This window comes from Planococcus citri, chromosome 2, assembly GCF_950023065.1.
Source record: "Planococcus citri chromosome 2, ihPlaCitr1.1, whole genome shotgun sequence".
Lineage (NCBI taxonomy): Eukaryota > Metazoa > Arthropoda > Insecta > Hemiptera > Pseudococcidae > Planococcus > Planococcus citri.
In genome coordinates, this window is record NC_088678.1 from 55,088,351 (window position 1) to 55,111,763 (window position 23,413).

A 23,413-nucleotide genomic window follows, 5' to 3' on the forward strand; every position below is an offset into this window, starting at 1 on the left:
ATTCAATGAGTACAGAAGAGAATAGTTCAAAGGAATTCAACATCAAAACTAAAAAAAAAAAAAATACAACATAAAATCGATAATGTTTTATTTAATAATTTATAATAAATTAACGAGTCGCGATCATTAAAACAATAAACGTAACAAATACAAAACAATTTTCTCGTCGATGAAACGATGATTTAACTGCGAATTCTAGAGTTGCTCGTACTGAAATAATGTAAATTGTACTCGAAAAAGAAATACAAAAAATGTTAAAATGCCCAAAACAATAAAGGCATAATGCTGAACATTCAATGCTGAAATTTTATTTATGTACATTCTAATGTCTTAACTCTATCGAAGGTGGTGGTAGTAGTAATTAGTAAATTGGATAGGTAGTTCTCATTGAACACATATTTTACATGGTATCAACGAAATTTGCTCGAATAAATAAAACTAAGAATCAGAAGAATTTACCGTATCTAATAATACATTTACCGGAGCGGTGGGAGAATATGTAGGAGAATGAGGAGAATAGGATGGAGAAACGGGAGGTGCTGATGGATTCTTTGAAGCAGAATCAGAATCGAAAGAATGCTTCGGTGACCAAGTACCATAAGTACCAGGATTTGAATCAGAATTGAATGAATCCGAGTGCGACCATGTAGCGGCGTTATTTGGGAATAAATCGGATAAAGGGCACGGATTACCCGACTGCGAAAGCGAAGGATAAACGGGAGATGGTGGAGGATTTTTCAACACGTTTGTCTCATTATCCTCGGTGCATAGTGAAAGTTCAAGTTCTGCTCGAGTTGGTAAACTCTTGTAGTCGTCGTCTCTACTTGACTCGTTTTCGTCTATTGGCATTTCTAAAATGAAAAAAATAAATAAAATAAATGATCATGAATAATATACATTTTTACGATATGAATGATGAATATTCAATCTTAATTACCTTTTTTCTCCTTCTTTTTATTAAATTTACCACGCTTCTGAACAAAACCATCGTTGTACTTGAAAATCGCATCGAACTGTTTCCTCGATAATTTACTACTTTTGACTAATTTTAAGAAAACACCGCCAGAAGTACGACGACGGCTTTTATCCTAAAAAAAAAAATGAATAATTGATCGAGGAATGATATCACAGCATAAAAATGATTTCTTACCAGTGTCATGTAGCCTCCTTTTTGTTCAATATCTTTTGTTTTATTGAATACCTCTATAGCTTTCTCTTTTCCAATGGTGCTGACAATTTTTTCTGCAAAAGTAACAAACGATTCGATCAAATACATGATAAAAAGTAGATTAGAAACGCGGAGAGAAATTTATGCTTACCAATCAAGTCAGTTTTTGGTTCATTCAATTTTTTCGCAATATCCAAGGCAACATTTTTATCAGAGTCTTCGACAGTCACATCAAGTGAGCCGAGTTTTAGTTTCTTGTTGAACTTACGTCGTTTAGCCCAAGGACGATTTTTCACATCCGAGAAATCATTTTTCTCAGAGTTGTCGCTGAAAATATCAAAATGAATGTACATTACATAATGATCCAGAGCATGAGAGTTGATTTACTTTATCGTAGAACTCACTTTACTTGAACATCGTCACCGGCTCCATAGTCGTTACCATTAACAAAATACTTCATGCGGTAGTTATAAGTTTCATTTCCACGGCAGCCTCCGAAAAATTGAGAATCATTGAATTGATTTTCAATGGCATCTTCTTGAAGTATTTCGGACCACACGTTGAACTTTTTTTTCTTGGTAACGTCAGTAGGGGCAATAGGTTTCGGAGGAATCTTACGTTTGAGGGAATTTTTTACAATTCGTGCATCATCCGAATCATCAGATGAAGTTTCCAAGCGACCTTCTTCGTCGGAATACACAATCGGTTGTCGAGGTGGCTCTTGAGCAACATTCATGCTACTGCACGATGGTCTTTCGAGTGGGATGTAGCCACCAATCTGAAATTAGAAGTTTGAATGAATGAGTTCATCTGAATTGTTGGGTATTGCCCAAAGGAAAAGCTAAATGAAAGTAATACTGAAGAGCATTCATTTTAGAAAAATGAAAGAATACAGACCTCATCTTCACTTGGCACCGAGTCCAGCTCCATTCGTAAACAGAAGAATTCAACAAAATAACGAAATTTCAAATAATACAGAAGTTCTTTTGCGTTTTGTTCAAGAAAAGCAAGTCCCAGCGAAACGTTTATCAACTTTCAGATTTAGACAAATTTTATAGCATGAACACGATACACGAAATACGTCGCGTAAAAATTGATAAATGGTCACATTTCTTCACTGAAATGAATGCAAAAGCAGAAAACTGATCCAATTTTATAGAGCAAACTTGAAGTTGAAAACTCCAAAGCAGGGCTTAAAACCACCAAAACCAAAACCAAATAAAACCACCATAACCATTGTTTTTAATTGGTTTTAACCACTACCACAACCATTTCAACTTCTTTTTGTAAATTTCAAAAACAACAACAACAAAAAACCAATATATTTGAAAAAAATGAAAACCAATTCATTTGAAAACAACCATTTGGGAAAAAAATTTGAATTGAAACAACCACAACCACCAAAAAGTTGTGTTCTTTGGAGAAAACCACAACCACAAGAACCATTTCAATTTTCAAATGTAACCATAACCAATAACAACCAATTCATGAAATGGTTCTTTTTGGTTTTTGGAATTTTTTTTCAATTTTTCCAGACCTGTGATGGAAATTTTCTAGTTTTTTGTCTCAAATCATACTTTTAGTAGTCCTGAATTAGTTTTTCTGTAAATTTATTTGAAAATCAAAATTGTTTTTGATATCAAAACCACCACAACCACCAAAACCATTTGAAAATTTGAAATGGTTTTTGATGTGAAAAACCACCACTACCGCAAAAAAAACTATTATTACGGAACCAAAACCACATCCACAACTTATTAAAAAAAATTGAAACCATTTCAAAACCAGAACCAGAAAAACTTTGAAACCTAAACCTTAAAACCAATTGGAACCGTTATGGTTTGTGATTGGAAAACCAATTCAGAAACCATAACCAAAAACCATTATTTTTGAGTCTTTTAAAAACCACCTACCACAACAACCAATAAAATCCAAATGGTTTTAAGCCCTGCTCCAAAGGTACAAGGTACAACACATTTTCAGAAAATTTGCGGAGAAGAAAAAAATTCTCCAATTTGAAAAACAAAAACAATAACGTTTCCGATAGGTTTCCACTTTTCGGTTTCTGGTTTCCTGTTCAAAATTTGCATCAATTCATTCATTCACATTTTTTTTCAATTATTGATGAAAAAACGTCTAATCATCCAAATTTTGTTAAGAAAATGATATATTGCACTACTCAGATAGCAAAAATTTGAGTTCATTTCGAAAAATTAAGTAAAAATTCAAAGTTTGTTCTGTAAAAAAATTTCTCGTTTTGAATGTTTTCAAAACGCCATTTTGGCATTTTCCATGCTTCCATCCATCAAGAAAAAAAATGAAATGGTGTGTTTTATAGTTGTTTTATTTTATTATAGTTTTTTTTGTTTGTAAATCACCATTAATAAATTCAATAAATTCGTCATCATTTTTAAAAAAATCTTTCAATTTTAATTTTTCATGTCAAATTCAAATCAAATTGTGGATTCCAACGCTACCGAGACTGAGCCATGGGAGTATTTTATATTATTTTGAATGGTAACATTGAATCTTGAATCAAAAAAATTTTGTAAACAAATTTTTTTCTAATCAAAATGATCGCTGATTAATGATTTTAGTGAATGTAGAATGCCGAATTGCTGATCAGTCATTGATGAAAATCAATAATTTGTGATCAGTTACGTGGTTCATTTACTATTCACTAGTTACGCATGACGAGCTGATTGAGCCAAAATCGCTGCTACGAAAACTACGACGTGAGTGGTAAGTAAATTCATGAATCAAAATTGCATCATTACAATGTTCCCTTCAAAATTTCCGATTTTTGAACGTTGACCATATTTCAGATTCGATGAAGTGAACGTTTAGCAATGAACTCCCAGCCACCGCTGTCTTTTCAGGATGCAGTAGCATCGGCTATATCCGAAGGATCAGATACAGAAAATTTAAATTTAACCGATAATTACGCGTATGAAGGGCCTCCTCTCAAAGCTATGAAAATCAAACGATATCAACTACATCCCAAAACATATTCTCCTAAATGGGAGCAAGATCCAAATTATAAAGGATGGGTACAACGAAGTAAAAAGGGAGACGGATTTTACTATTGTCTCGCTTGCAACCAGGATTACACTTGTGGAAAATCGGAATTGGATAAACATGCTTCCTCTAGAAAACATTGCATAAATATGATGAGTTTACCTCATCTTAATAGAAAAAGTGATAATAGTAATCAGTACAATAAAACTGAACCGTCGGACAGCGTCGAAGATCCTATTATAATGGATCCACATGAATTCGGAGCGTCTTCGACGTCGGAAAATTCTCAAGTAACCATATAGAATTTTTTCATTTTGACTGAATTAACTTGGTTTTCATTTTATTAAAAAAACATGAATTGTTTTTGATTGCAGGGTTCTTCTCTAGAAAGTAAAGAAGAAGCCTTCGGAAAATATATCATCAGTGAGCTGAAAAGAATAAAGAAAAAGAAAACGTACGAAATTGTAAAATGGGAAATATTACAAGCTTTACAAAAAGCTATGCTCCAAGAAGCCGAAACAGAAGAATTCGAAGATTGAATTTATTTCTGCAGTTATTTTTCGAATGTTCATGTTTTCACTTTTCTAGCACGGATCAACGAAAGAGATTTCATTTTATATGCAATTTTGTTTTGACGGTGTGTTGAACTGGGTTAAATTTTCCTCGTACAGCTTCAACGATTTTCAACTTTTGTTTTTCTAAAGTCTACTTGATGATAATTAATTGTAATGTATTTGGTACCTATACATATTCGTGAATATACAATATTGATTCTTTTTTGTATGAGTTTTTTTCAATCATAAAAATTGATGAATTGCGAGAGCTAATTCAGTTTGCTGAAGAAAGGAAAAAAACAAATAAAACGTGAACAAAAAATTATTTATTTTCGAGACATCAATTAAAAATAATTGTTTCTCTCGTTTTTATTTACAAACATTCAGCGTATCCGTAGGTGATTAATACTAGTAGGTCTTACAGTTTGGAAAATATACAATATGATTTTGTTTTAAAAAACACCGAATTGTGGAATTGCCTTTCCTTAAAATTAGTTAATTTCTGTAAAATAAGAACGTAATGAATACGAATAATTTTACAGACAAAGATCAATCGATAGAAAATATTTCAATGAAATATCAGTATAGACAAAAAAAATCAACTATCAAGGCAAAGAAGGTTCTGAGTCGTCGGTTTCTTTTTCGGCGGCGGCTTGAAGGGCTTGCAGAATTTTCCATTTAACTTCTTCATACGTTTTTTTACTCTTTATTCTCTTCAACTCACTGGCGATATATCTCCCAAATATATCTTCCTTACAATCTTTTTCTTCGGTTTTATTTCCAACTTTATTTGCCACAAAGCCAACCTGAAAAATCACAAAGAGGCAAAATAAAATACGACTCAACTTTGAAAGCAAAATTCAAAGCATGGTGAAAATCAAGTGCAGTAAAAGCAAAGTCTCGAAGTCGAAATTTCAGTGTTTCAGGATACATTTCTATTTGAAAATACGTGTTTTCCAGCACCTTTAAAAACCGCATGTATCGAGGTCGCGTTATAAAAGATAAGGTTAAGCACAAAATGAAGTATAGATCAATTGAATACCTGGTGTTGCATCAGCTCGGGAGGTTCGGTTTCCATATTTTTCATATGTTTTTTAGATATGGCGTGCCTGACTAAATTGTTCGAATTATTTACTAACAAAGTTCCACAATATTTACATTTTGCACAGCTAATGTCGCTATCTTCGTACATTTTGGCTTCGATTAACCAATCCTTAAACTCTGGAAGTGAGAGCCATTCAGGGCGAAATTTTTGAACGTATTTCTGTCATATACAAAATAATTACGAATAAAAAAAGTGAAATCAAAGCATTTTTGAATATTATTAGTCGTAATAATAAAATTCGGGTTTATCGAACATCTCTCGACACACACAAAAAAGATCTGAACATATTCAATTTCAAATAAGATACATGCGGTTTCACAATCGATATAAATAGTGAACTTCGATAATACTGTAGCGAGATTTTTCTTACCCCTTGAGTAGGATTTTTCTGCAGAAATGTAGAAGGATCCGTAACACAACTACCGCTTAAGGAATCCGAAGGGGCTTCGATGAATATTCCGTCAGTCTAAAACATTACACAAGAGTTACACAATGTGGCAATCGAATCATTTATCGAATAAATACCAATTTACCAGATTCTTCGGTTGCAAAAGCGTAGCATTCGGTTTAGGAATAGCGACAGTAACTTTACCGCTAGATGATATTTCATCATTTTGAACATTCTTTGGAGCGCTTTTCTTCTTAAAGCCAGACGCTATACGACAATATCGACAATCCAAAGATATATTCTCGTTATGCTCGGTGCAAACAAAAGCGGGTAGATTTGGATCCATAACTTTAATTTGACGTTTCACAGCTCGATTATTTTTCGCTGGAGTAACGTTAGAAGGACCAGGTTTACGAACATTTTTCACTTCAATAGTTTGATGTTTTTGACCATTGGCATCAATTTCAATGCATTCCGTAGTTTCGGTAGTTTCATACTGGAACGTAGGATCGTCATCTTTCCTAGGTTTTTCTACCCAATTCTTGTAACTTGGGTCATTTTTCCAGTCAGTTCCAAATTTCGGATCGTAAGTTTTCACTACTTTTTTAAACTTTTTCGCAGGATTTTGATCGTCACATATTTCTTCAACCTCGACCGTTTCGGTGGTGTACTCCATCTGAAGAGCATCTGTAATTGCAAGAAAAAGTTACTACAATTGAAATAATCCATCATAAAAGTACCGTAGCAGAATATTATGCGTTATTAAAAACATCAGATGTGCTACAGTACGGTTTACGATCACGATCAGCCGAAATAAAAGTTATGGGAGTTCTAAAACAAGGCTATTGATCAAGCAGTATCAAACTAGAAAATACAAACACAAGTTCAAAGATTATTGGCGAAAAAAATATTACCGTCATTGATTTCTAGCATCATTTGGAAAGAATACTTTTAACTTTTCCGTAAAATAATCAATTCAATTCAACTTCCAAAATTAACTGTACTGCAAATAATAAAATCAAATTGATTACGACGTTTCCATGTTTTTTTTATTTTTTTCTTTGAATCAGTGTTACCGTACGGAACTACGGACATACTGAAAACCAAAAATTACCTTTTTCACAATTCAAAAAAGATAGGCAGAGCCACACGACATTCACCTATTCTTTTAGTTACCTCATTATAAAATTAAAATTATTTTCAAAATTTCATATTCATATTCAAAACATACGAAAATGGTGATTTTGACGCGAGTATTACCACATCAATGACCTTCATGTTTCTCCTCTGAGTCTGACAGAAAAAAAAAACATATTCTATCAATTATCAAATAAAATTTCACACATCGCAAACGAAAAATTGTATTCGATATAAGTATGAATGAAAATTATACAAAATACCGAAGTCTGCATGAAAAATGAATACTCTCATTTTAAACTTAAAGTCACGAGCATTTCAATTAATTAATAGGTACATAACTAAAATAAACAAGCGTAATCGTCACGTTTTTGCGAACTTTTGGGAAATAAAAGACGTTCAATGCCACATTCATAAAACGGCATATCTATCACTTAAAATAGATTATTCGATCAAGAAATATCACACTCCTTTTTAAAGGAATTTTTCACAGCATGAATTTTCAAATGTTTCTTCAACACATGGTTATACTTGAATTTTTTCTCGCAGGAAGTACATTTGAATGGTCTGTCCGATGAATGTTTCCGTTCGTGAAGTTTCAGAGCAGAGAGACGAACGAATTTTGATTTACACATATTACAATTGAATTTTTTCTCCACTGGCTCAACTTTCGCTCCTCTAGTGTGCTTTCGAGACTGATGGCTTTCAAGATTAAACTTCTTCGTGAACCTAGCTCCACAAATGTCACATTCAAACGGCTTTTCACCGCTATGAATATACTTATGATAACGTAAAACTGAACGGTAAGCGAATTTCGCATCGCATTCATCACATTTGTAAGGTTTTTCTCCGGTATGTATACGCAAATGTAATTTCAGGTGAGCTTTTCTTTTGAATTTGCGTTTACAATAATCGCAACAAAACCTTCTAAGGTCAGCGAATAAAACTGGATTTACTTCTTCAATATTCAATTTTATGTCACCGTCGTTTGAGGAATTCGATTCTTTAAGCGTTGCCTATAAGAAATCAATACACAGCGTTAATCAATTTCAAAAAAATTTACGGAAACGATGAAGAACTTCTGCAATATACTTACTTTGTTACTGACAAATTTTGGGACAGAATCAGAAACTCGCTGATCAAGAAGAAAACAGCAATTGTCATTTTCATCGCGTACATCCTAAAAAAATATTCTATTTAATACAGGTATAAAATAGAAACAAAACAATTTGTTCAACATGCTCAATTGCTCACCTTATGTTTCATCTGTCGAGTTACATCTTCGTGATTAGTTGATCTTGAAATGAGATCTGAACCTTCCGGAACATGAAGATAAGGAATTGTTGTCTTATCATCGGTACCCTATATTCATTCAGTAAGGGATTAACGAGAGACAGGAGGAAAAAAAATCTAAAAACAGTTCCAAATATATTTACTTCAGGTTTTAGGTGTTGTGAAATGAAAACTGAATCGTGCGGGACACCAACGAAGTTATTATTTGTAATATCTTGACCTACATCCTAAAAAAATTTCGAATAACTGATTTGGATCAACAATTTAGGTGTTATTGAGCATATTTTTATATCTTACGAATACAGAAATCATCAACTTACGACAGGTTCGGTTTTGATGTGTTTGAAACTCTTTTCCTTATCCATTGAAACATCACGCGGCTCTTCTTTAAAGACGTCACACTATTAATGACAAGAACATACAATTAATTTAGAAACGATAAATAGCAAAAAAGTTCATAAATATGCTAACATTACTTTAAGAGGCATAATTCCAGCTTGGATTTCTTCATTTACAGGCTGAATACTTCACATAACCAATAAATTCGTAACCGTTTATTGCATGGATATTCTGACACGAAGCACTCGGTAGGTACAATCAACGATATCTACGAAGCATATTTTTACGATAAAAATTACGAATAGTTTCAGACATGCAAACACATGAAACGTAAATCATTATTCTTTTCAATCATTCGTAAAAATCTTGAATGAACTCGAATTCGATATTCAAAAAATACGAAAAAACCAGATTACAAGGCAGTGTTGCTCACCTGTTGGTAACAAAATTATCTGCATGCATTTTTCATTTAAACATCCGATTTATACGGATTTACAAAATTTTGATTGATTTATTCTGGATAATAAATTTGCCAATTATTCAGAATAAAAACATTAAAAACTACTTTAAAATTAAGATAATGAAATATAATTCCATGCAGTGCAATGATCAGAAATTTAATCAAACTTTTACCATTTTACAACACATGTCTTCGAAATTCCTTGCCCTTCGTTATTTATCGGGAGCTAGTGATGGGCCGATTATTAATCGATTAATCGAATAATCGATTAATCGGCCTGAAAAATAATCGTTTGGCGATTATTTTTTCTTCTTCCGATTAATCGATTAATCGATTATTTTGAAAAAAATAATCGATCATGTTTTTATAGGGTATTTGGCGTAAATTTCATCACAATCTTGCGTTTTTTGGCGTTAAAATTGAAAAAGGATAATTTTCAAAACCGTGAAAACAGAAATATTGACCAATCCATCTTGTATTTTCATAATTTTCTCCAGAATAATCACATTTCTGTCATTCTCTGTTATTTCAACGGTCAATTAATTAACATTTTTACGTTTTTTCAGCAATTTTGAACATTTTAATGTGATAAAAAAATAATCGAAAATCATCGATTTAATCGATTATTTTTTCACCGATTAATCGGAGTCGCGATTATTTTTTTGGCCGATTAATCGATTTTCGATTATTTGAAATAATCGATTTTTGCCCAACACTATCGGGAGCAAATCTTCGAATTTTTCAAATTCTTGATTCCATTGAACATCCCACGGTCGTTTACATGCTTACATTAAAATTATTAAAAATTTAGTTTATAATCAAATCTTGCGATACTTGAAAAAGTGATTAAAAGATTATGTCCCACACCTGATGAATATGAACATATTGACGCTTTGAGTTCAATATTTTTCCAATTTATTGCTTCTTCTGAAATCAGGATTCTCGGAATACTCGAGACCGTTGAGCGTCTGTTTCTGAATCGGCCTGCTGGAAAGATAAGGAATCGAACTATTATTCAGAATTTTTCAAAAACTATAAGCAACGAAAAAAATTAAAATGGCATTCTGTACCTTCAGACTCAGAGAAAAGCATCCACATTTCACATAACTCACAAGAAGAAATATTTCTTTTACAAATTCTTCCAAACTTCAAAACTACTCAAAAACTAATTTTCTTTCAATTTCTTATCACTTAATAACAAACTCCAGATTCGAATGGTAATTTTAATTCTTCGGGACGTTCATTCTGAGCATAAAATCGATCAAATCATTCAGAACTGTAAACAATTGGTAGTGATAACGAAAATTTTTCCATGTTTTGGTCAAAAGTGTACGGTACAAAATCGTGAAAAAATTGAATAGTGACTGCAATAATTGTTAATTTTTGATCGGACTAAGAATTATTATTATATGTAAGTCATATTTCTTTATAATTTACGTAAATATGTCCTACGCACTAATTCATGACTCTGTGAATTGGAAATTAGAAAAGAATTCAATTTCGTCGCACGAAATCACGAAAAATGAATACTTCATTTGAAGGGATCAGATTCCATGGTTATAAACCATAAAAATCGTGCTGTAACTTGTTCAAAATTTGCTTGAACGATTGAACCGTGAAAAGTTTTATACAATTAGATGGTCAAGTTCGCTTTTATTTGAAAACACAATGTCTACTTAATGCTAATGCTGTGTTCATTTTTACAGATGTTTTCCTGTATCTGCAGTGCAGTGCAATGAATAAGACAAAACGTGCGAAAAAACCGTACTCGGTTGAAAATTTGTTAACTGCTTTGCAAGACATAAAAGATGGAAAGTACAACGTGACAACTGCTGCAAAGTACATAGTAACACATTTTCAAATTCAACAAAATCATGTACTTAAATATTTGTAGGTATCGATAAACATGACGATTATTTTCATTTGCAGGATTCACAATGTGCCTCGTCAAACATTAGCCGACAAAGTGAAAGGAAAAAGTCCAGCTTCGTTTTGTAAACCAGGGCCTCATCCGCTTCTCGGTGTAGAAATCGAAGAAAATTTGAAAAACTGGGCTGTGCAGAATACAGCCTCGGGATTTGTTACAACCAAAGACTCGATTTTATTTTCCGTTCGAAAAATAATCGAATCCAATTACAACTCAGGCATGCATCAATATTTCAAAAACCGAACACTGGGCACCGGATGGTATAAAGCTTTTAAGAAAAGATACCCAGAAATAATTTTCAAGAAACTAGACGCTTTCAAATATCCGCAAGTAACTCCAGACGAGCTCCAATTATGGTTTCGCAAAATTAGAAAAGATTTAGGAAAAGATGCCGAAATTTTACTCGATCCAGAAAGGATATTTTGCTTGGGTCAACTTCAACTGCCGATGGCTTTGAACACGGTGCTGAAAAGTAACGGTACGACATGTGCCGAAAAAGAAGCCGCCCTTGCACTTTTTACCGGCAACGTTGAAGCGAAATTGGCTCCTGTTATGGTTAATTTCAAACACTCGACAAACGAGCATTCTATAACACAGTCAAAGTCAACCAACACTTGTGTTTCCACCGGCAGATCGCAATGCCAAATATTTTTTAGTTACATAACCAACATTTTCCATCCTTATTTAGTCAAAAATCATATCGAGTTTCCTGTCGTTATTTTTGTCGATCCTCGTGTTGCTCACGTTAGTTTTGCATTACACGAATTTTGCAAAGATAATGGCATCCATATTATACCTTTTTTGCATCACGCCAGCAACGTACATCCTTTTGAAAATGGATTTTTTAGATTATTTCTCGAGACGTGGAAAACCGAAGTTCGATTTTGGCCAGCTCGAAATAACAACGAAAATATTAAAGAAGAAAACGTCGAAAGTGTTATTTCAAATATCCTACAGTTCACCGAATTCACCAATACAATCAAACGAGCTTTTCGTAAATGTGGATTGTTTCCATTCGATGTCAATGCTATAGATTACGATACCTTGGATCCTTTGAAACCACAGCCGGAGTATTTTCGATCCTTCCAGTATCAATATAAGCCTATAACGGCTCCTCGTAAAAAAACGCCCGCTAAATCGAACGGCGATGGTGTTGTGATGTGTAGGATAGAAAATATAAGAACGATCGACGAAAATCCTTCAAATTTTGAAAATTTAGCTGAAAGTTATATTATTGAAGATTACGTTGAAGAAGATGTCGAACTTGCACGCGATGAAACTATCAATGAAGATGTTGAGGAGGATGAGTATTCCCAATTTGACTCAACTTGTCAGTCTGTCAACGAACACTTCATATCACCTCCTGTTTCAACTAGTTCAATGAAACGAAAATGTGAAATGCCCCTTCTCGATGATGCTAAAAGACTGAGAACAGAAGGTGAATGAAAGCAAATGATTAATTATTTTTTTATAATGTAAATTCATTTTTTTCATACGTCACGCCATAAATCTGAATTTTTTCTTATTTCTTAAAAATTTTACGATCTCGCGAATTGAAATTTATGCTCGGAAGGTAGTAGTGATATTTCCAAATCGTGAAGAGTTCGAGGCACGTGGCAGGGGGATAGGAGGAGAGGTTATATCTTTATATGTATAAATAGCCTTATGCACGTAATCTATTTATAAATCCACACATGCATGCTACGAAACGGAGAATTCGTCGTGTGGTCTACATTAAATAAGTATGGTGTTAGAATCAAACTAAATTTTTTTGGTATTTTTTTAATCAACAGTGCTAATAAATATGGCGGATAAAAGTGAACCCGAATTAAATATCAATGTCGAAAACATCGTTGCGACTCCAGATGACTCTCCGGATGTTCTAAGGAAGAAAAATAAAGACTTAAAAGGATTGCTGGAGAAGGTTATTGATCTGTTGAAAGAGAAAAGTAACGTTTGTTTAAATCTAGAAAAACAAAATTCTGCTTTAAATTTACAAGTGAGTGATTTTTAGGATTTTTTGACATTTTAAATGATTCAATCAAATTAGTGTTTTGCTGTAACCTATTTGTACATTTAATCATTTCCAGATAACATCTCTAAAAGATATCGTATCCATTACGAAAAATTTACTCAGTATTCGTAATGTCGAGGTTGAAAACATGCAGAAAGATATGTCTTCCTTGCAAGAAAAAATAAATGCTGAAAAAGAACGTCATAATAAAATGATCGAAACAGTCGCCAATGCTGATAAGTAAGTTTTAATGTCAGTTCGTTTTAAAATTCCTCATTGTGAATATAATAAGAAAGTATTTTTATTAATTAGATTGAACGAAGATATTAAAGGAGAATATCATAATCAAATGAGCTTATTTCAACAATTACGAGACAAGTATAACGAAAAAGTATCACTTTTGACTCAAGAAAACCAACAGTTGAAAATCGAACTTCAAAACTTGAAGAATCAAGAAGAAAATCTCAAAAACGAGACCAATGAGAGTACCTAATGTGTCATTATCTAAGAAGGTTCTTTTTTTCATGAATTTTTGCGTGTAAACTATATACCAGATTTGCATTATTTTTTTTTTCTTAGGTCATCCATTACCTAGGTACGTTTTATGTTTATAACTTAAGCCTTCGAATAAAACTATTATTGTTGCGTTATTTTGATTATTCTGTCTGGGAAACAAAGAAGAACAAAGAGTTTTACGGAGATAACGTTTAATATATTTGAACACACAACACATGAACGGAAAATATTTTGGTGCTTTAAAAATAGATAACAAAACACGGTACAATATCACATTATTATTGCAAAATCAGTAATTAAAAAAGAGTTTTAATCCTTGAATACACAAATTTCCATTTTATTCCCTTTGCGTATAATTTTAAAAGGCTCCGATGGAACTTTGATTGCTGATTTGATGCAGTAAAAAGAAATTGTTACGATTTGCTGGTGGAAATAAGCGTTAAACCTATAAAAAAATATTAAAACGGGTAAGTACTTTTTTTCGATTAAAAATTTTCATATTGCAAGATGCTATTGTTAATTTGATATACGAAGCATATAATACTCACATCGAAGAAATATTAATATCCGGTGGCCTACCTACAGCGTTTTGAATAACTAGGAATAATTTTGTCGACACTTCAATGACGTGATTACTTTGAAATATTATATCGCCTTTTTCGTAATAATTATTTGTGACGAAAAAACAACCAGAATTGGATTGAAGATTCGATGACGAAGAAAAACAATGCAAATCGCCGGTGCTGGAATCTCGTTCACTCTATAATAATACCGAAAATGCATGTAATGTAAATAGATCTATACTTAGATAGGCCAACCAACTTTTCGCATTGCTACGGTATTCTTCGAAATTTTTACCGAAGGTCAACGATCTCTAATTTTTTTCCTGATAGGTAGATACTTACAGCATGAATATGAACAACTGCTATATTATCGGCGAATGGAGATAATGATATGCGATGTATTTCGGAGGCTGGTATACGATATTTTATATCAAGCGTTCTTTGATCCAATATCATCATTGAACTAGTCGATATTACTAATAACATAGGAATAAACTGAAAACAAAGCATCGTCAAAATTTTAGATATCATTTTGCCGAATGATTTCTCACAAAAAAAAGTGCGTAGAGAGTAAATAAAACGCACTTTTCCTGTAGATCGTGTGATTTTATTAATAATATCAGCGAACACAACATATTGATCATTTCCACCTGAGCATAATCTTCTCCATTGAGTATTTTGTCTTAAACGAACGTAATCGCCGAGAAAGGGCTTAGGAACACTGCAGAAAAAAGTTTACCATAAATAATTTACTTCGGGAGCAATATAAATTGCATAATCACATCTCGGAAGGAGAAAATCTATACCTATCTGTGTAACAACATTTTTTATTTCGAAATAGAAAACTGGCAGTGACTTTTTCCCTCATTTTATTACGAGTGGTTTGGTTGAACTGAGATCGATAGGCTTGACACTGAAACATCACACAAATCCATAAGTATAGTTATCATGTCAAATTCATATCAGAACTTTGAATTGTTATACGATGTACTCAGCTATATATAGTAGTGGCAATGGCACTTACTCTCCATTTATGATGCAATTTTCTCAATAATAAACTGGCTTCGGCTAATCTAATATTACAAGAGGGCCAATCTTGATTCAGTGGTGACATTGTGCGAGGAGATAATTCCACAATAAGACGTGTCAAAAACTGATATCGTTTCCACTGTATATAATGTCGCTGGATAATTTCAACGGCCCAATCAATCTGACGTTTGCATTTTATTAATCCGAACTCTCTTCTTTTCTGCAAATGAATTCATCACAAAATTTATAAGAATAGGTATTCGTTCTAAGGGTGTTTTATCGAGAATAAATTTACTTTATATTTTTTCCACGCGTTAGCGATAATAATTTGACTTCTGCGAAGTTTTTGAAACCTTCTTCGTAGTGAAAATTTTCTCCAAGTGCTTTGAAGGATGACGGCGATATCGTTTAAACGCTGACGCCTGAATTCTTCTAACTCGTATACCTATTTTTGGAAGTGAAATTAATTGCTAAGATTATTAGGTAATAAAACTTTGTTTAAAATTGGTTGAAAAATGAATCAAAATTATTACAAAACTGATTTTACTGATAAGAATAATAAAATTATCATTAGCATACATATGTAGGTACCTACATTAGCATAATTATGTAATTAGAAACTTTACTTACCGATCTTGGTGATCTAATGAACATTTTAGTTGTTCCAAAGGCAAATTCTGCAGCTGGTATTGGCAGATCGTGTAACAAATATTGTATACTCTGAATAGCAGGCAAACGACAATATGGCCATGTTTTTAATGATAACATCTTATAACGATTTAAAAATTGACTATGTGAAAGACGAAAAGCAAATCCACTCCTTCTCAAGCGTACAGTTTCAATTATCCTGATGAAAAATATATTTTAAAATTCAACATCCAATTCTGAGTTCTCAGTGTTAAAAATTATTCAATTGAAAATGTTCCTAAAAAAGTTATTGCCTACCTTTGACATCTGATCTGTTGTAAAACAACATTCATTTCGAAAATATTAGGTTCTTTTATTTCGTTTGGTTTGAGACACTTTACGTAGTATAATCTTCTATTATTTAAATTACGAAATATTCCATTCAAAGCAATTTTTATTTGTTTGCTAATTGGAACAGGTAATTTTTTCAAACTTGACATTTCCGGTGATCCTGGAAAATAAATCAGAGTAGATAATTATAAGTAGATTATTCAGAAGAATTGATGACTTTGAAAAACAGTAAGTATGTATAGGTACCAATATATTTTCTTACCTTCAGGAAATAAAGCTTTCATTAATGGATGAGAACCGCTGTACATTACAATTGATACATCTCTATGAAGTACATCGTTACTTTTTGGCGTAAATTTAGCAACGTCGTAAATAACATTTCCAGCATAATGATGCAAGCTATGGAAAAAATTGTATTTATACTCGTATTAGATGGATGATGATTCGTCAAAATTTTAGTATTTGGTAAGGTAGGTATGAGAATACACTTTCGAATAAACCAAAGTTTTTTGATCTGAGAATATTTTTTACATTCATCTCGTTTCGTACCTACCTACCTACCTACAATTTTTTCGAATTTGATTAAGTATAAATTTTTATAGTCACCTAAAACAATTCGAAGCATTCGCAAAAATTAGCTGCGAAACTTTGCTATTTCCTGCTTCGCTGGATGAATCAACCAATATTTTAATTTTATCGAGCCTTTGTGCCAATTCTTCTTCATTGGATAGGTAACGTAAGTCGTTCGAACAATCTAGTATTGATAACAGCTCATCATATACCTGAACAAAAATTTCCAAAATTCTAAGTGAATCAGTTTCAGAATAAATATGCCATAATTTAGTACAGTAGGTAAGACCTTTTCATTGGTATCATGAACTGAATGCGTTCCTACGTAATCAATCGGCGTCCATTCAATTCCTTCTCTGACATATTCTTCTTGTTCGGATCGTATATTCGATTCAAAAACAGCTTGGTAAAGTTTTTCGTTACAGTAATTGATAATGAACTGATAAAAACCATTTTTATCAAAATTTTCGAACCCGAATAAATCCAAAAAGCTGAGGTGTCTTCTTCTACATCGTGGCTCGAGCTAAAAAATAAATTACAAAGTAGAAGTACCTAATTGACAAGTAGGTAGGTATTTTTTGAATACGTGTTTCAAATATTTTTCTGGTCCGAGAAAGGCTGTCGTACGTAGATTTGAAAATTACCTTCATTTTAGTATTGACAGTTTTCACAAGCCATGTAAATAAACGACTATACAAAGCTTTACATAGGCGATCAGAATAATACGCCGCTTCATCAGCAGACATCTCTGATTTAACCAAAGTCGTTTCTGGTGAACTCTGACTTGAACGTTGATTAACACAAATACTTCTACAAGTGATGGCACTTCGAAAAGCATTGATATTAATACCCAACAATTCCGAAATATCGTACATTTCTACGAAAAGAAGGAAAAAATAAAAATCAAAATGCGCAAGTTCATACTTTCCGCTGCGATTTGACATAGCATGACAACGATTAATAAACACTCCCTTACCATGTTCGTTAGAAATCGCGCAGCCCTCCGTTCCATCGATATTTGTAACGGAAATGAAAACTAAATTGCCTAATTTTAAAACCGAGGAAATTATTTTTAAAATGTTCGCGATTGTTTCTGAGGTAAAATTGAATTCTTCCATAGCTTTCTGTAAAATATTATTTAATAACGAGATTTAAACGGGGAATCGATTTTTATTTACAATTACAATGCAATAAATAAATAGGTTGCAGGTACCTCTACCTACCTTAACCGTAGCGAAATTCTGTCTGTCGTCTTCTGAAGTAAATGCAGATCCTCCTTGTTTCAGAATCGAATATGATAATACGTTTCTCTGCAGTTTTAAAGATTCTTATGGAAAATAAAAATGCAATTAAAAAAATGAAGCACGTGTGTGTATTTCTATTGAACCTAGAGTATTAAAAAATGCTTACTCAGCAACGACACATCAGCGCCAACTAAAAGTTGATAAAATATATGGAAATTTCTTTCACCCAATGGTTGATTAGTTATTCGATCCTGTAAATAAATGATAACGAATAAAATTTGACGAATTGAATTTTTTCATATTATTTAAACACGAAAGTATGCATAGGTACCTTATCAAGAAGATCTGGCAGCGTAAATTTTAAAAAAAAGTATAGTAAATAACTTTTTTACTCACATTGAAAATTTTACGATTTTGGCTAAATACAAGTACATGTTTTTAAATTGAATACTTACACGATGTAAAGCTAGCAGAAACTGCTTCACCTTTGTGGTCGAATTCAATATCTAGATATTTGCCCTATTGAAAAGTTTTTTTTTTTTTTTTTTTTAAATTAGTGATTTGATTGAAATTGTGTTCTTATTTATACAATATTTAAATGGAAAAAAATCTCTATTGGTACTTACAAATCTGGACGAATTTTTGTTGAAACATGTCGATGCGTGTCCAAAAGCTATAAAAAATACAAAATTTTCTCACATAGGTATCCAAGTACGCCGAAATTTAAGATAAAATTTCCAAAAACATCGTTGAAATTATGTTTACCTTCTAAGAGATTATTCGCATTGATTATATTATTTTTCATTTGTGTTATGGTAACATCACAGCTTAGAATCACATATGATAAAAAATGGAGCATTTTGCGAAGAGCTTCTGATTTCCCAGATCCACTTTCCCCCGACATCATGATGCATTGATCTTCATTGCTATCGTTGAGCCAACGATAAGCAGTCGCAATAATTGAAAAGCTGTGCATATTTTCAAATAAATAATTTACAAATGTCCGATTATTAAAAAAAAAAAAAAAAAAAAAAGTAAACTCACATATGAGGTGGCAGTTGAAAAGGTGCTTTGTACAAATAAGTGAGGGCAATTTCTCGAGAATAAATATCCAAATTTTTATACGGATTAACGGAAACAAGCTCATTTCCAATGTATGTCTATAATATAAAAAAAGTACACAAACAGCAAAGTGCTTATTAAAGGCAAAACGCAAAAGTACAGCTGGTAGGTATTACCTGCTTAGAAATGAAACATATAAAATTACACTTACGTAAATCTGCGATTGTTTGTATCTGCAATATAAGTTTTTCAAAAACGACTCCTCCGTTAACGGATTCAACAATACAAAATCCCAAACGCAATTATCTTTTCGAACATTCGGTAAAATTTTTTCCATTGCATTATCTGCGAAAAAATAACCACCGCGTCAAATATGAACAATTCAATACAGCTAATTGCCGATGAAAAGAAGGCTGTATCCTGTGTGTGGTAAAAATACACAAAAGGTATGAAAAATAATGTCTATACGTAAATAAAGGATCTTAAAAACCCAACTGTTTGATAATCTACTAGGTTACGACGGAAGAGGTCATAGAGAGATGACACCAAGTGGAACGATTTGTAATTTTATTGCGGCACGCGAAAATATCAAAGCATTTCCGACGAGCTTTTCAATAAAAACGTGTTGAGTGTTTTTATGTTGCGATGAAAGCGAAATGATTGATTACCTGCACGCGTGTAAGGCGAGTGTCAGTTGGCAAGTGTAGAAAGTCGGAGTATGATTTTGAAGCGAGAGACTAAAATTTTTTCAACAATTATATTCAACAGTCGAAATTTGTATAATTTTACCTACCTACGTTACTGAAATCCTCATTGATGACTAAAATTAAGCCTACGTTTTACAAATTTAAATCCAATGTATCTTATACTTACTCGGAAAAATTTATTAATATTGACATGAAATTTATGTTTTGAGTTATGAAAAAAGTGTATCCAAAGTTTTCATAAGTATAGGTAGGTGCCTAGGAAGGCAATCACTGGTACTGGTATCACTTTAATTCGAATAAAAATAATTGCACTAAATTAACAAACCTTCAACTACTTATCTACGAAATTTATAAAAACGAATGCTTAGGTTAGGTATTATTATTTTTGCTGCGGGTTTTATATCAAATGTGGAAATTCAAAAACATGCGCACTAAGCACGCGAATTCAGCACGCCTACGTTGTGTTTTCATTTCTTCTGCTTTTGTAGTACTTATTTTTATCACAGGGATCACTTTTCTTCTTGAGGTTTACAGGGCACTTGATTAGTTGACCCAAAAAACCAAAAAAAGTGCTTTAAAATGGAAATTTTTAGATTAAAAAAATAACTACATAAGGTATAGGTAATTTAATTTTCACTTTTCAACCTCTACCTATATTACTATACCATTTTTTAATTTTTTTTTTCAAGTAATTTTATTTTGGAATTGCAATCTTTTTGTCCAAAAAACATCTTAACTTATGAAATCATCCTCTAAAAAAATTTACAACCAGCTTGATTTCATTAAAATCAGAAAGTGTTTGTTCAATATTAGTTTGAATGTTGTTTTCAGTATAGGTATACCTAATTGCTAATTGAAATTTTTAATTTTGAAATTTTCCAATTCAAACAATCAAATTTTGTGAGAAAAAGTAGCACAATTTACATTCACAAAAAAGAATTGAAGAAAAACAAACTGAAAAAGATTACATACGTGTATTATTCATTTATAGAGAGTACTTATGCCTATAAATATAGGTACCTACTTACCAATGTTTTTCATTTTTTTTTTTTTTTTTTTTTTTTTTTTTAGGCTCGTTTCATTTAATATGTACTTACTTATTTTGAATTAAAGAATCAAATTCTGAACGCTCACTAGTCACTACTAGTCACTATACTTCATCAAGCAAAGGTCGCCACAACTGATAATCTGATTTCGTAAACCTTGAATTTTGTTTTAGAATATGAAAATCCAAAACACCACTCGATCAATCGATTTGGAAAGGCTAACGAGGGAACTCCGACCCACTCAAGTTGTCTACTTCCAATTTGAACGGAACCGTGATTCTTGAAACTAATATCAACCCCTCGAATGCGAATTTCACAATTTGCAGGTATTCTGGAGCCTCCAGCGTGATTTTTGATGTCTCCAGAATTTTGAAACTTTTCCTGAATATGTGGAAATTCACTTAGGCAGTTGAAAATCGAATATTGGTTTCCAGGCAGACACCTCAAGAGCGTTTTTTTAACCAAAATTTTTTCAAAGAAAAAAATAGAAAAATTTTGAAATTCGCAGAAATCGCTGTTTCTAGACTAAAATCAACCCTTTAAATCAGAATTTTACAGTTTCTAGTCATTCTAGATTCTGAAGCCATTTTAAAATTCTAGAGAATTCGTGTGAAATTACTGAAATTCGAATTCGTGGAGGGGAGAGGGCTGATTATTAAGTATGTTTCCAGACAACTGATTATTTTTCATCATTCTGACTGGATTAAAATCTTTTTTCTGAAGCATAAATCGTCTGATTTATACCATCTAGTCATATTATTGTAATAATTTGGATTTTCAAAAATTCCCCAAAAATCAAAAAATCAACTTGGCCAGTTGAAATTTTGGTTATGGGGATTTCAGAATTTCACTTTCAGGCCATGCTGAGGTGGACTTTTCAAGGTTGACGTTCCCTTGTAAGTATAGAGTATTGACCATTAACCTTTTTTTATGGAAATGGAAAGAGGACCAAGACCAAACGTTTAAAATAAAACGCTGAGAAAAACTCCCTTCCCCCCTCTCTGAACGAGCATAGGCAATTAGACAAAAATACCGGTTTCTCGTAGACTCGTACTAGCGATCGCTCTCAGTCTCTATGCTTATCTTTTCTACACCTACAACAAATTTTATCAGAGATGTCTGAGAAGTCTCACTCGTTTTCACAACATGTGCTTGCTTTCATCTGTAAATTCTTATGTAGTTGATCAATTTCCGATTCGTTGATCGATTTGATTTGGCAGTGAAGTTTTCTACGTATAATTAATTATTGCCTTCGTGATCGTGGTATGCTTATTCGCGGTTCAACACAACAGCAATGGCACAACGAGTTTACATCCAGCAGTCTTTGGTGACGGAAATCGAAACTTTACAACAAGAAGTATCACGCCGTCAGGATAAGCTGAGTGCAATAGAAGCCAAACTATTCTACGACTATCTTTCTTCACTGTCCGAGCGTTTAGTCGAAAATAGAATCAAAATGGAAGAGAACGACAAAAGTGGCTGGTACGGTTTTGATTTAAATTCAAAAATTGCTCGAGAAACTCATCTGAAGGTAATCTTGTTGCAAGTAGATTTGATGAAAATATTTAATCCGAACGTAACATCAAGCTCGTCTACATCATCGTCTGAATCGCATCGAGAAAACAACCTGATCCGAATTCAGAATTCTTTAGTCAAGGAAATTGAATCACTAGAATCAATCGTCCGTGGATCGTTATTGATTAAGAATATTGCTGCCGAAGTAATGCTCAACCACTTGGATAATCTGAGTGAAAGGTACATGATAAATCACGATCAACTGATTACATTGAAGATGAGCAAAAATGTTTTGGAAGATCAGCTGGCCATTTCGCGCGACGTTCGCATGAAAGTCATGCAACTGGAAATACTATTGAAAAATATCATCGGAGTGACCAGTTCTTGAAACTCTTCCCCCTGAAATGGAAATAATCAACTGTTTTCAAAATGGATAAATCCTAATATACTACGCTTAAATTGACTGTAAATATTCGTAAATAGGTATTCGTTTTTCATCAAATGAACTTTATCCAATACGAACCTGTGTAGAGACAGGCGTATTTTTCTTCAATCTTATTAATCAATTATTGTGCATATCATACCTTACCAATTGAAGATATTCGTACTTGATGTTAATTTTTTTACTTAATCGTTGCTCAGATGGCGTACTTACTATACCCTGTACAGTGTACACGTGGACTGAAAGAATACGAGACGAGAGGTGTTCGTCTTCCTACCTATTTTTTAAACCTTCCTGCTCAAATATTCAACGAAGAAATTGCTACTCAAGAATAATAG

General features: G+C 32.7%; 6 protein-coding genes and 1 long non-coding RNA gene across 9 annotated transcripts; 2 read left to right on the top strand and 5 right to left on the bottom strand.

The window, feature by feature from the left end:
• Positions 1-71: 71 nt before the first annotated feature.
• Positions 72-2,454, bottom strand: LOC135836495 (phosphorylated adapter RNA export protein-like). Its single transcript, XM_065351372.1, has 6 exons — positions 2,066-2,454; positions 1,573-1,946; positions 1,320-1,495; positions 1,151-1,242; positions 938-1,088; positions 72-851 (listed from the first exon to the last, which is right to left on the bottom strand). The coding sequence occupies exons 1-6, from the start codon at positions 2,096-2,098 to the stop codon at positions 439-441; spliced, it is 1,239 nt and encodes a 412-aa protein (XP_065207444.1). The 5' UTR covers positions 2,099-2,454; the 3' UTR covers positions 72-438.
• A 1,267-nt stretch (positions 2,455-3,721) lies between these two features.
• LOC135836499 (uncharacterized) lies at positions 3,722-4,965 on the top strand. Its single transcript, XM_065351380.1, has 3 exons — positions 3,722-3,910; positions 3,994-4,476; positions 4,561-4,965. The coding sequence occupies exons 2-3, from the start codon at positions 4,018-4,020 to the stop codon at positions 4,723-4,725; spliced, it is 624 nt and encodes a 207-aa protein (XP_065207452.1). The 5' UTR covers positions 3,722-3,910; positions 3,994-4,017; the 3' UTR covers positions 4,726-4,965.
• An 81-nt stretch (positions 4,966-5,046) lies between these two features.
• On the bottom strand, positions 5,047-7,310 carry LOC135836496 (uncharacterized). 2 transcript variants are annotated; one of them, XM_065351373.1, is made up of 5 exons: positions 7,148-7,310; positions 6,379-6,920; positions 6,216-6,311; positions 5,783-6,004; positions 5,047-5,546 (listed from the first exon to the last, which is right to left on the bottom strand). In XM_065351373.1, exons 1-5 carry the CDS (start codon positions 7,167-7,169, stop codon positions 5,346-5,348), a joined length of 1,083 nt encoding a protein of 360 aa, XP_065207445.1. In that variant the 5' UTR covers positions 7,170-7,310; the 3' UTR covers positions 5,047-5,345. The 2 variants fall into 2 exon arrangements, with proteins under 2 accessions (XP_065207445.1, XP_065207446.1); XM_065351374.1 differs by lacking the exon at positions 5,783-6,004.
• Positions 7,311-7,578: 268 nt separating this feature from the next.
• On the bottom strand, positions 7,579-10,057 carry LOC135836497 (zinc finger protein 69 homolog). Of its 2 annotated transcripts, none has more exons than XM_065351375.1 (7): positions 9,636-10,057; positions 9,140-9,270; positions 8,984-9,064; positions 8,807-8,890; positions 8,625-8,732; positions 8,467-8,550; positions 7,579-8,386 (listed from the first exon to the last, which is right to left on the bottom strand). In XM_065351375.1, exons 2-7 carry the CDS (start codon positions 9,149-9,151, stop codon positions 7,823-7,825), a joined length of 933 nt encoding a protein of 310 aa, XP_065207447.1. In that variant the 5' UTR covers positions 9,152-9,270; positions 9,636-10,057; the 3' UTR covers positions 7,579-7,822. The 2 variants fall into 2 exon arrangements, with proteins under 2 accessions (XP_065207447.1, XP_065207448.1); XM_065351376.1 differs by lacking the exon at positions 9,636-10,057 and adding an exon at positions 9,436-9,555.
• Positions 10,058-10,178: 121 nt separating this feature from the next.
• LOC135836501 (uncharacterized) lies at positions 10,179-10,671 on the bottom strand. Its single transcript, XR_010557046.1, has 3 exons — positions 10,533-10,671; positions 10,330-10,449; positions 10,179-10,246 (listed from the first exon to the last, which is right to left on the bottom strand). It is a non-coding gene; the product is annotated as an uncharacterized LOC135836501 (long non-coding RNA).
• Positions 10,672-10,732: 61 nt separating this feature from the next.
• LOC135836492 (uncharacterized) lies at positions 10,733-14,053 on the top strand. Its single transcript, XM_065351366.1, has 6 exons — positions 10,733-10,873; positions 11,169-11,301; positions 11,392-12,827; positions 13,183-13,388; positions 13,480-13,643; positions 13,716-14,053. The coding sequence occupies exons 2-6, from the start codon at positions 11,198-11,200 to the stop codon at positions 13,894-13,896; spliced, it is 2,091 nt and encodes a 696-aa protein (XP_065207438.1). The 5' UTR covers positions 10,733-10,873; positions 11,169-11,197; the 3' UTR covers positions 13,897-14,053.
• Positions 14,054-14,093: 40 nt separating this feature from the next.
• LOC135836490 (unconventional myosin-Ia) lies at positions 14,094-20,517 on the bottom strand. The gene is made up of 23 exons (XM_065351365.1): positions 20,239-20,517; positions 19,577-19,710; positions 19,348-19,463; positions 19,069-19,271; positions 18,930-18,976; positions 18,759-18,822; positions 18,635-18,648; positions 18,470-18,554; positions 18,283-18,386; positions 18,036-18,183; positions 17,704-17,936; positions 17,349-17,582; positions 17,096-17,271; positions 16,752-16,888; positions 16,457-16,649; positions 16,142-16,358; positions 15,807-15,956; positions 15,507-15,731; positions 15,289-15,395; positions 15,068-15,203; positions 14,825-14,977; positions 14,468-14,679; positions 14,094-14,364 (listed from the first exon to the last, which is right to left on the bottom strand). Exons 2-23 carry the CDS (start codon positions 19,700-19,702, stop codon positions 14,229-14,231), a joined length of 3,216 nt encoding a protein of 1,071 aa, XP_065207437.1. The 5' UTR covers positions 19,703-19,710; positions 20,239-20,517; the 3' UTR covers positions 14,094-14,228.
• Positions 20,518-23,413: the final 2,896 nt, after the last annotated feature.